Source organism: Bos grunniens, chromosome 21 (assembly GCF_055505025.1).
Source record: "Bos grunniens cultivar Pamir isolate PY7600 chromosome 21, Bosgru_T2T1.0, whole genome shotgun sequence".
NCBI classification, from domain to species: domain Eukaryota; kingdom Metazoa; phylum Chordata; class Mammalia; order Artiodactyla; family Bovidae; genus Bos; species Bos grunniens.
The window spans coordinates 28,836,803-28,849,506 of NC_141185.1; the positions used below are offsets into that span (position 1 = coordinate 28,836,803).

Here is a 12,704-nt window from a genome sequence, read left to right on the forward strand (position 1 = left end):
CTGAGCAAAGCAGTAGATAAATAGAAGGGAAAGGAGTCATGCAAGGTGTTAACAATGGGAATATTTGAGGGCATGGGGTTACTAGGATCTTATTTAGAGAATATAGTTATAATGAACATTCTTAAGTTTGACAAAGGACGAAAATGCTTAATTAAAAATTTGATTTCAATATAAACCATCAGGTGTTTTAAGAGTTTTATATTTGGAGTTATAGACACCATTCATCAGTAATTGTGCAATTTTTGATTTTCTAAAATTATCATGGAATGTTAGCAGTAATGCTGCTTAAATATGACATAGCACATGTAAGTAAATTACAAAAATAATTTGTTTTAATGAGCTCAATTAATAATAAAAAATGAAATTACCTAAAAAATGAATGTGTACCTAGTTTTAGTATTGTCTTTGGTTTTGTATTAAAAAAATTTTTTTTTTTTTGGAGTATAGTTGATTTACAACGTTGTGTTAGTTTCTGCTGTACAGCAAAGTGAGGCAGTTATATAAACATATATCCACTTTTTAAAAATATTATTTTGCCATATAGGTCATTACATAGTACTGAATGCAGTTCCGTGTGCTATTCAGTAGGTTCTTACTAATAGTATTCTTATATTAAGTATATTTTCAGCAGACTGTTTAAAACTTAAATTGGATATTTTAATTTTCATTAATTTTTTTTTTTTAAATTTTAGCTTATTATGGCTACCTAAAAGTCCTTTTTTTTTTCTTTTCAAGGAAAGCAAGTCTTGCTCTGATTCGAAAAATGATTCATTTTTGCTCTGAAGCACTCTTAAAAGAAGTTTGTGATTCTGATGTTGGTCACAATTTGCCTACAGTACTAGTGGAAATCACTGCAACTGTTCTTGATCAAGAGGTAAGTTTATTGTCTTTTTTGAAACTTCTGTAGTTTTAATTTCATTAAATAGTAGTAAAATTAGTTGCATTCTAATTTAATTAAATCATTTTGTCTGTGCAAATGAGTGCATTTGCCTATTCCATGCAGCTAAACTTATTTTTACCATTTTTTTTAAATTTCCTTCTTTTTCTCCCCAGGATGATGATGATGGCCACTTGCTGGCTTTGCAAATCATAAGGGATTTAGTAGATAAAGGTGGCGATATATTTTTGGATCAGCTAGCCAGACTTGGTGTTATTAGCAAAGTGTCCACTTTGGCAGGTCCTTCCTCTGATGATGAGAATGAAGAGGAATCAAAACCAGAAAAAGTGAGTGATGTTGATTGCAATAGTATCTATCAGGAATAGGGTTTCTTTTGAAGAAATGTAGTTCCAATCATGACGGGTTTTGACAATTTGACAAAATAATGGCAATATGGAGTCATACTGTAGTTTTTAAAAATTTGGTCACTTTTCTTTTAAAATGTATCATGAATAAAACTTAAAACTTGCAAAAAAGTTGCATATAAAGAATATCAGGATATTCTCTATCCAAAATCACTAACTACTGACATTTTGCCCCATTTGCTTAATTACTTACAAAGACAGTGTATGTGCATGCTCGTTTAAAATATATTATTTGAGGGAATTTTGTGGTGGTCTAATGGTTGGGACTCTGCGCTTTCACTACCTAGTGCTGCATTCAATTCCTGGTTGGGAAACTAAGACCCCACAAGCCGCTCAGCATGGCCAGAAATAAAAATAAATAGAATAAAATATATTATTTAAGAGAAATAGGATACATTGTGTCCCTTTTTATACCTAAATTCTTCACCACAAAACCAGGATATTGTCTTATATAATCCTAGTGAAGTGAAGTGAAGTGAAGTGAAGTGGCTCAGTCGTGTCCGACTCTTTGCGACCCCATGGACTATAGCCTATCAGGCTCCTCCGTCCATGGGATTTTCCAGGCAAGAGTGGAGTGGAGTGGATTGCCATTTCCTTCTCCAGATATAATCCTAGTATAGTTATCAAAATCAGGAAATTTAATATTTATAAAAAAATATTAATCTAATCCAGAGACTTATTCCACTTTGCTGTTGTCTCTAATAGCAAACCCCGCCTGCGCCTAACAACCTGCGTACCTCTCCACCTCACACTTACAGAATCCAGTCCAGGAGCACATTACATTTAGTCATCATGTTGTTCCATTTCTGAGCTTTCTGTTTTATAGCCCTGGCATGTTTTTGAGGAGGAGAGATCACTTAATTTGGACAATGATCCTTACATTGTGTTTGTGCCATGTTTCTTCATGATTTGATTCAAGCTGTGTGTTTTTAGCAGAAAGGCTACTGTGGTGATGTTACGGCGATTTACTACTGTTTAAAACGTGCCTTCTAAGAGGCATATGATGTCTGTTTGCTCTCCTGCTGATAGTTAACTTGGATCCGTTTGTCATGTTTGCCTCTGCCAGGTTTCTGTATTGTAAAGATACTTTTTCCTTTTGTAATTAGTAAGTAATTTATGGGGAGATAATTTTGAGACTGTGGAGATACGCTGTTTCTCATTAAACTTTTATCCACTGGTTTCAGTGCCTATTGATAATTCTTGCTTTAGATTGCATGTCAAAAAATACACCTTATCTGTCTCTACCGAGTGCCAGCAAGGGTTAAGTCCTGCCATTTAGTGAATGCTTCCTAAGTATTAGCGACTGAGTAATACTATTTTTGAGAGAATGATAAGAGTATGGATTGTACTTGTAGAATCCTTCCTGGTTAAGGATGAATGTGTATATTTCCTAAATTACTGGACATTTAACATAAACCAAATAAGAAGCGTTATCGGGGTTCATCCCCTTGGAATTCTTTCAAGAGATAGGTTACAGATTCCAACAGTCTTTGTAGAAATTAACAAGCAAATTCTACATTTATATTATAGGAACCTGGAATAGCCAAAGCATCCTTTGAAAGAAAGCTGTAGTAACTAAGAAAGTGTGCTAGTGGTGTAAAAATAGATTAATGACCCACACATATACGGTCAATTGTTCAAACAAGTGCTAAGGTCATTCAGTCAGTAAAGGGTGATAGAAAAATTATGCTTGAACAAGTGGATAATATGCAGAAATAAGAAATCTCGCCCCTTTTAACAGAGAATAAATCATGAACTAACATTTATGGGCTAAAATTGTAAGGCTTATAGAGGAAAAAAGAAAATCTTAGTGACCTTGAGTCTGCCAGAGGTTTTTTAGATAGGACATTAAAAGATTATATTATAAAAGAACAACCACCAAAAAAATCAGTAAATTGTTTTCATTAAAATTAAACTTTTATTCTTCAAAATGCATTATTTAGAAAATGACAAGACAAGGCAGAAAATTCTTCGGAATTTTATTTGTCTGAAAGTATTTTTTTTTTTTTGGCCATGCTGCATGGCTTGTGGGATCTTAGTTCCCCAATCAGGGATCGAACCTGTGCCCCCTGTTGTGGCAGCAGTCCTAACCACTGGACTGCTTTTGCCCCCCTATTTATTTCGGCTGTACTGAATCTTTGTTGCTATGCGCGTGGTCTTTTCTAGTTGGAGTATAGGGGCTTCTTTTCCATACGTGGTCTCATTGTAGTGGCTTCTCTTATTGTAGAGCATGGGCTCTAGGGTGTGTGGGCTCAGCAGTTATGGTGAATGGACTTAGTTGCTCTGTCTTCCTGGACCAGGGTTCAAACCTGTGTCCCCTGCATTGGCAGGTGGATTCTTAACCACTGGACTACCAGAGAAGTCCTGGCCTTGATTTTTAACGGACATTTTCAGTGCCTGCAGGGATTCTTGGCCAGCCTTTTTTTAGTACTTGAAGAGATATTCCATTGTCACTGGATGTGCGAAGTGTTATATACTGTTAAGTTTGCCTTATTTTTTCATCTTGTTCCTTTGTGTATATTGAATCTTTTCTTCCTCTGGCTATTCTTAAGACTTTATAACTTGTTTTTAGCAATTTGTCTTTCATGTGCTTAGCTGTGTTTCAGAGAAGGCAATGGCAACCCACTCCAGTACTCTTGCCTGGAAAGTCCCATAGACGGAGGAGCCTGGTAGTCTGCAGTCCATGGGGTCGCTAAGAGTCGGACATGACGAGAAGTGTCTTCACTTTCACTTTTCATTTTCATGCATTGGAGAAGGAAATGTCAACCCACTCCAGTGTTCTTGCCTGGAGAATCCCAGGGACGGGGGAGCCTGGTGGGCTGCCATCTATGGGGTCGCATAGAGTTGGACACGACTGAAGCGACTTAGCAGCAGCAGCAGCTGTGTTTAGCTTGTATGTGTGCATGCACATGTGGGGGTCTGCCCTGGCTCAGGATTATTTAATTTTCTCTGCTCTGTGGGCTTACAGTTATCATCAGATTTGGAAAAAGTCTCTACTGTTGGTATGAGGATTTTCCACTATGGCTGTTTGGAATGCAAACGTATGATCACCATGTGTGACTTCTGACTTTTCCAGCTTACTGTTTTCAAATCGTTCTTTGCCCAGCCTTATGTGTAACATCACCTGTATACAGGTGGTCTGATACTCAGTAGAGATGTCCTGGAGATCACTTTGCACATTTCTAGAGGTCTTTTTTGCTTGACTTCCTGATCCTGAACTCATCTACCATGCGTATTCCATTTGCCTTAATCTCTTCAAAGACAGATTTCCTTACACTGTTTGACTCTGTGTTCCCTTTTCTTAAGACCTTAACCAGAAAACTCTCTGAGCCTAGGAGGCTTACCTTAGGCTTACCGTATTTGTTTCTGTTTTCTAGGAGATCACGCAATCCTGTGTTGCTTGTTGTCTGGTATCTGAAAACACTTTTTCATGTATTTTCTCTGGTTTTTAATTTGTTTACAATGGATAGTCAAGCCTTAATCTGTATTAATCTATCATGGTCTGGACCACAAGTACTTACATTAGAGAAACTTATAATCCATATTTTACAATCTTATTTTAGTGTTATAAACTACTACTACTTCAGGGAAGAAACATGTGAAGATGCATTACAATTTTTAAAAATATTTATTTATTTGGCTGTGTCAGGTCTTCATTATAGCACACTGGCTCTTTGTTGCATCATGCAGGATCTTTCATTGAGGTGCACGTACTTTAGTTGAGGTGCTCACACTCTAAAGCATGGAGGCTCAGTAGCTGTGGCGTGGGCTTAGTTGCTCCATGGCATGTGGGATCCTAGTTCCCCAATTAGGGAACTAGTATGGAACCAAATTCCGTGCATTGGAAGGCAGATTCTTAACCACTGGACCATCCGGGAGGTCCCTTCAAGTTTTTTTAAGTATAATAAGTCTATAAAAGTTTAAAAATACTTTACCTATACATGCATGCATGCACACACTTGCCAAGATCATATGTTGATGATGAATATTCTTAATATTGTTATCAACAAAATCAAAACTTTTAGGATGCCAGGCTAGTCAAACAGTGTTTACAAATTATTTGTTTTAAACATGTTATAACTAACATTTTTATCATTATAGGAATGATCCAGTACATTTGATTCACTTGGCTAAGGGTGGGGCCTTACAGTTTACTGATAAAACACATCTCTGGTGGTTCTTTTACACTGCTAGGTTTGGATACCATTGATTTAGTGTAAATATCCATTTTTTTACAAATAATCTCTTAGGCCCAGGGAAACAGTGAGTTTATCAAGTCATAGATAGTTAGATAATTGTGTTTAGAGCTAATCCATTTGTTTTCTTTACCTATACCTGGAAATGTCATAACTTAGGTCATGTGAATTTCTTAACCATTTTTAAGACGGACTTGTAAGATTATAGATAATTAGTTGAATCATGATAAATGTTAAACTACAGGCAGATGAATATTATATTCAGGATGTTTTCATTCTAAATTTGATTCATGGTCATGTTTTTATAAATACTTAGAAATATTTGAAATATAAATTATTTTCTACATTTCATTGAATAATTTTACACATTCAGGAAGATGAACCACAGGAAGATGCTAAAGAATTGCAGCAAGGTAAACCATATCATTGGAGAGATTGGTCCATCATTAGGGGAAGGGACTGCTTGTATATATGGAGTGATGCAGCAGCCTTGGAATTGTCTAATGGCAGTAATGGATGGTTTAGATTTATCTTGGATGGAAAACTAGCCACCATGTATTCAAGTGGTAGTCCCGAAGGTGGATCGGATAGTTCAGGTAATACTTTGTTTCTACAAAATCCTTTTACTAGTTTCTATAATTTTGATAATTTGTTTTTCTGCTCATTTCTGCCACCATTGTCAAAGCAGTAGCATATCCTTGATGATCATATGGCCCTTTCTTTAATATCACCAGAGAAAGTGAGTGTACCATGAAAGCATTTCATGTCTTTCTATAGTATGAGACAAAGGATTACTCTCACCATGCTTTTAGGTAAAGATGCCTCTTATCATGCAGTAATGAATTGCACATGTTTGATGCTGTCTCTAATTGTATATTTTCCCAAAAGCCTTCTACTTCAAAAAATTTTGGCCAGAGGATTGTTTTTATGCCTGAACCTAAATAATAGCAAATTAGTAAGAGTATATCAAAGAACAAAACTTTAGTGAATTTTTTTTTTTAATAAAACTGATATTCCAGTAGGTGGTTTCATTTTTTTAAATGGTATATTTGAAAGGAATGAAGTTTTAAAACAAACATTTTGTCTTTATAGAAAGTAGAAGTGAATTCTTAGAGAAGTTACAAAGAGCACGAGGCCAAGTAAAGCCATCTACTTCAAGTCAACCTATACTCTCAGCACCAGGACCCACTAAACTCACCGTAGGGAATTGGTCACTAACATGTTTGAAGGAAGGAGAAATTGCTATTCATAACTCAGATGGCCAGCAAGCAACAGTATTGAAAGAAGATTTACCTGGATTTGTGTTTGAATCTAATAGAGGAACCAGGCATTCATTTACTGCAGAAACTTCTCTGGGTAAGTATGTAGGTATGTCAGTTCAGCAGAATAAGAATGAATGAATATGTTAAATTGCACATAAATTGTTAAATTTCACAAAATACATTCTGTGAAATGTCTTTTTTTTTCTTTTTAAGGTTCAGAATTTGTGACTGGCTGGACTGGCAAAAGAGGAAGAAAACTAAAATCTAAATTAGAAAAAACTAAGCAAAAGGTAAATTTGTAGAATTTGATTTTTTTGTCTTTTACACTGACATAGGGTTTTAGAGGTAGATTATTGGCAGTTCAGAACCTGAGGCATGTAACATAGGCTACCCTAGTCTAATGTATTTTTAGTTTTCCTTTTTCAGTGCTCATTATCTCACTTTTCATAATATGTATACATTTAGTTATTTTCTGTATATACACTAAATACCAATATTAAAATAGAAATAAAATTGATGAGATAAAGAATAAAATCTAAATTATTTTAAAATCATCTTAAGTTTTTAATGTCACCAAAGCTTTAAACTTATGCTTTAATTAATGATAGTTGTATTTTTAGTGATACAGGGGGATTGAATATGCATTATTACATTTCGTAATCCTTCGTAATCCTGATTAAATACTTTGTGATGAAGCAGTTTGAATTCCTGGATCTAGACCCAGATAATTTGATACTTAGTTTAATGGCCATCTTAGATGAAGTCACCTCTCAAAAAGATACAGAAGCAAATGTTATTGACTCATATTACTAATTTTTAAATTCTGTCCATTTAGTATGCATTTTTTAATAAATCCATTATGTTTCCATCTGACATATCAATTGTTATTGAATTTTTTTATTTTTAAAAAAGAAAGTAAAATCTCATAGTTAGATTCATTATCTTCTGATGACACATTTTTATTTTACATATAATAATGATACAATTTTTTCATACAGTATGTAAAGAATGCCTTTGAGTGATTGAGATGGGAGGGTACTTGTGTTTGCATGGCTTTGGCCATAGAAATAGTAGTAAGGGATTTTACTAGAAGCACTATATATGATTTATGAAGACATTAATTATTACATATAATAATTTCCAGTTGTAAATGTAGACTGTGAAGCTACAGATTCCTTCCAATTCAGGATACCTTAAGGGCATTTGAGGAAGAAATATCTCAATTGAAGGTAGCCATTGTATGGTAAAAGGAATTTGGACTAAATACAATTTACTTTTTTCATGGTAGTTCTATAAAGTTTCCGTGAATTGCTTCTTGGAGAAATAACAGGTGTAGGTTCCTGTGAGGCTGTGGTCACATTTTTTAAGTTTTTGCTGTGCTGCATACACATGCCCACAAATAACTGTGAAAAGTGCTACAAGTATTGATTTGTGGATTGCAAATAAATTTGAGTGACTAGTTGATTTCACAGGTATGAAATTCTCAAATGATGAAGCTCAACTCTTAAATTCTTTATAAACTACCACTCAGCTATCTCAGGAGTTTTTTGGAATAAAATGTGAAAGTGTTAGTTGCTCAGTTGTATCTGACTCTTTGCGACTTATGGACTGTATCTGTCCATGGAATTTTCCAAGCAAGAATATTGGAGTGCGTTGCCATTCCCGTCTCCATGGGATCTTCTCAACCCAGGGATTGAACCTGGGTCTCCTGCATTGCAGGCAGATTCTTTACTGTCTGAGCCACCAGGAAATTGTATTAACCACCCAAATCTAGATTAACTCACAGGGAAATGAGCTTTATAATACAAAAGAAAAGTAGATCAAAGAGAGCATAGTCTCAGTCCTCTAATTTAATTTTCTTAAAAAAAATACAATTATTCATTCAATTTCTTGAAATCAGTAGTAACTCAGTGATCATGTGGTTATTCTTGTGTGTGTGAAAGCTGTATCTATCAAAATATACTAACTTTAGGTAAAAATAATTTTATTATAAAGTAGTAGATAAAATATAAAAAATAATTTTGTATACACACAGTTTTAACCTGTTTTTATTTCTTAATACTGTTTATAAAGGAATAGTTTCTTCACTGTTGCCTGATATTCAGAACTTACTTACCTTTTAATTCTGAGAGGCATACTAAAATAGAATAGTAACATATTATTAATTCATGTAGAGAGCAAAATTTTTTCTATTAACATTAGAGCTATGCTAGGTTAGTTTGTGATATAAATGAAATAGTAATAAATCATAAAAACAGTGTTATGTACAAAATTTCATCAGACCCAAGCCTTGGACATGTGTGGGTTCCTTTCTCAAATAATATTACTTTAATTTAAATGAGGGGTAATTAGTGCCCAAACTGACAATAGTCATTCTTGCTCTTGATGTAATATATAAATACATGAGCATCATATTTTGTGTGAATAATATAATGTAAATAGAAGAAAGACATATCAAGTTAAAATATACCCTGGAATGTTAAAAGGTTCAACTTCAGTTGATGGAATTATAGATGGCTTAATTTTCTTTTCTTTTTTCTCTCCTTTTATTTTTGCTTATTTGTATTTTCTAATTGGTTCACTATCAAACAGATTGTTAAAAAAGAGCAGAGGTACCTTTTATAGCTTTAATTTTATTTAAATGAAATAAGCTTCTATTTAGTATATGAACATAAAGTTTGAATAACCAAAAATTAAAATTATATGTTCTTTGAGTTGCCTAAAATCTGCTAGAGTGGTTTTTTAACCATTAAATCTTTTTGATGTACATGGATAGAAGTAGTAACATTTTTTGGATCTTGAAACTAGCCAAACATTTTAACTTTAAAGGTTATATATTTAAAAGGAAGATTTGGTAAAATTATTAATTGTAGTAAAAGTTCACATTTACTATTTTTATTTTGGTAGGTACGAACTATGGCTCGAGATTTATATGACGACCACTTTAAAGCTGTTGAAAGCATGCCTCGTGGAGTAGTGGTAACCCTCAGAAACATAGCAACTCAGTTAGAGTCATCTTGGGAACTTCATACAAATAGACAAGTATGTTATCCTGTAGATTTTATGACACGCAGTGATCTTAATTTTTCTTCTTTATCCTTACTATTCGGATGTTGATTAGGGAGTCAGCAAATTATCACCCGTGGGTTAAATTTTGTATGGTTTTATTTCTAAATGGTTGAACACGTACCAAAAATAATAACAACATTTCATGATTTCTGAAAATTATATGAATGTGTAAAATTGTTTTTCCATAGTAGTTTTATTGCACACAGCCACACTCATTTATTTCCCATTGTCTGTAACTGCTATAGTGGCTACAATGACAGAATTAAACAGGTGTGACCAAGATACGTGGCCTGTGAAGCCTAAGATATTTATAATCAGCCCTTTACAAAAGAGATTGCCAAGTCTGGTAGAGAAAATTTGCATTAATAATTTGAATTTCTTAATCTTGTTTAATGTCTAATTTCATAGTAATTGATGTTCTGATAAATTAAGTATATTAAGACCTATTGGGTTTTTTCATCATCCTTATTTAAAATTTCTTTTTTCTTTTAGTGTATTGAGAGTGAGAACACTTGGAGAGATTTAATGAAGACAGCTTTAGAAAATCTGATTGTACTTTTGAAGGATGAAAACACAATTTCACCATATGAGATGTGCAGTAGTGGCTTGGTGCAAGCGCTTCTTACTGTTTTAAACAATGTAAGTAGTACAGAATGAAGTGTATAATTAGAAAATTATTTGTAGCTACACTTTTGACAGAACAAGGTTTACTTTATTTTATCAAGGAGTATTAAAAACTGTAGTAAACGTTAACATCTATAATTTCTCCAGCCATTAAGTTTTATCAGTAGTTTGAGCCAGTTGAATTAAACAATTGAGTTTGGATTTTTTTTAGTTGCCTGATTATAATTTATTCAAGATTTGTTTGAAAAAAAAAAAACGCTTTAACATTATTTACTGCTCTGATTTCCTCATAACTTTTGTAAAATAGAGTTAGTCTGTAGGCCTTTTTAAATACCTAAAATATTTGGATAAGATTAAGTTATGAGCAGTGACAGTTTAGGAAGTTCATGTGAATATTTGACAGGTATCAATATTTACCAGTAGCCTTATGTGTCCCTTCAGTTTAGTCTTTGTTAATATCTCTTTATTGTGATAAAATTTTTTCCTTTATTAAAATTATCTTGATATATCATCACTTTATATGACTTAATAATGTCTATGAAGTCATTGTTTTGATATACCAGTCATTTTTTCTAATACTAATTAATGTAAATAGTACTGTTAAAATGTAAAATGTTCATAAATAATCTGAAAGTAGCTTGTATACACTTTGAGGAAAGGAATGTAATTGCTATCCATTTTAACATTGAAGATATTAGCTATGATCTACTGGTCATATAATAAAAAATTTTAATTGAAAGAAAATAATGATTTCCCTTAGATTGCATTGATAATTTTGTAATGTATATTAATATTCATATTTGGTATTTTTTTATTAATTTCAATATCAGCCATAAAACTTTTTTTTTTTTTTTAAGAGCATGGATTTAGATATGAAACAAGATTGTAGTCAACTGGTAGAAAGAATAAATGTTTTTAAAACAGCCTTTAGTGAAAATGAAGATGATGAAAGGTAAGTCCCCAGATTTTTTCTAATTTCATGTTTGAAGTGTTTGTAAGTTGATAGGTTTCCTTTGAAATGGTCTATTATAGTGTTCATATACAAAATAGGAACTTTTTTATTCAGTACAAGAGTAACTTATAAATATATAAAAAGGAAAGATTTTTAAAAAGTATTTTTTAATCTAATGGAATAAAAGAAAAATATCCATGTCTTCTGTGAATGCAACTGACCACTTATTTAAATTAGATAATCTTTAAGATACAACTGGACATCTAAACACTGATTATATATTTGATGATATTAAGTAGTAAGTATTCATTCCTTTTAGGTGTGGTGATGATACGATTTTATTTTTTAAAACTTCTTCTGTAGAGGTACATACTCAAGAGTATTTCTGGGTGAAATGCCTTGACATTTTCTTCAAAATACATGGAAAGGGGAGAAATGATTGGGGATATAGCTAGAAATCAATTGGCCATTAATATGTAACTATTGAGCTGGGTTGTGAGTTGATAAAGGTTCATTTTATGATTTTATTTACTTTTGAATGTGATTGAATTTTTAAAATAATAAATGAAATTCAATTCCATTAATTTTAAATACCATTTTAAATGAGTGTGTATTATATTATATGGACATATAATCGTTTATTGAAACATTAGTCTATTAAACATACTAACTCTTTGCAAATTATTGCTAATACTGAAATATACTTGTCTTGGTGGAAATGTCTTTTTATATAAATTGCTTTAAATAGTTTTAGTGAGTTGATGAATTTTGAAAACTTCTTGATATAACTTGTCATGTTATTTTCCAGAAATATTTTACCAATGTTGCCTTGCTAACAATACTATCATTTTCCAAACTTCATTGCTTTATATATTCTGTTATATGTATCAATATTATATAATAAAATTGTTTAAACTTTAAAAAATAAAATGCACGTTAAATTATGCATTACTTTGAATGCAGTTGTGAAAGTTTCATATGAAAAATGAAATAGTTCAGTAAGTAAAGAAATTGAGTTATGAGTTTATCTTTGTTTACTCAGTTATAGTCTAATGCAAAACTAGACTTCACTTTGCATTAATACAGAAAGTAGGGGTCTGTATGAGGTTGGCTATTGCAGATCCTGTATGAACTTTAGTTTGAACTTATGTGGAAGTTCTTAACAATTACTTGTTTTCCTAGCCGACCAGCTGTTGCATTAATCCGAAAGTTAATAGCTGTACTAGAGTCTATTGAACGTCTACCTCTCCATTTGTATGATACACCAGGATCCACTTATAACCTCCAGGTAACCATGAA

General features: G+C 32.7%; 1 protein-coding gene across 18 annotated transcripts in view; it reads left to right on the forward strand.

Moving 5' to 3' along the window:
* The window catches only part of HECTD1 (HECT domain E3 ubiquitin protein ligase 1), a 76,879-nt gene that overhangs the window by 29,239 nt on the left and 34,936 nt on the right, over positions 1-12,704 (forward strand). For all 18 annotated transcript variants that reach the window (XM_086363715.1, XM_086363723.1, XM_086363717.1 and 15 more), the window contains exons 11-19: positions 736-874; positions 1,054-1,224; positions 5,872-6,094; positions 6,591-6,854; positions 6,974-7,050; positions 9,668-9,802; positions 10,322-10,468; positions 11,311-11,405; positions 12,588-12,693. In XM_086363715.1, the coding sequence (XP_086219841.1) occupies positions 736-874; positions 1,054-1,224; positions 5,872-6,094; positions 6,591-6,854; positions 6,974-7,050; positions 9,668-9,802; positions 10,322-10,468; positions 11,311-11,405; positions 12,588-12,693 (1,357 nt within the window). The remainder of the gene's footprint in view (positions 1-735; positions 875-1,053; positions 1,225-5,871; positions 6,095-6,590; positions 6,855-6,973; positions 7,051-9,667; positions 9,803-10,321; positions 10,469-11,310; positions 11,406-12,587; positions 12,694-12,704) is intronic.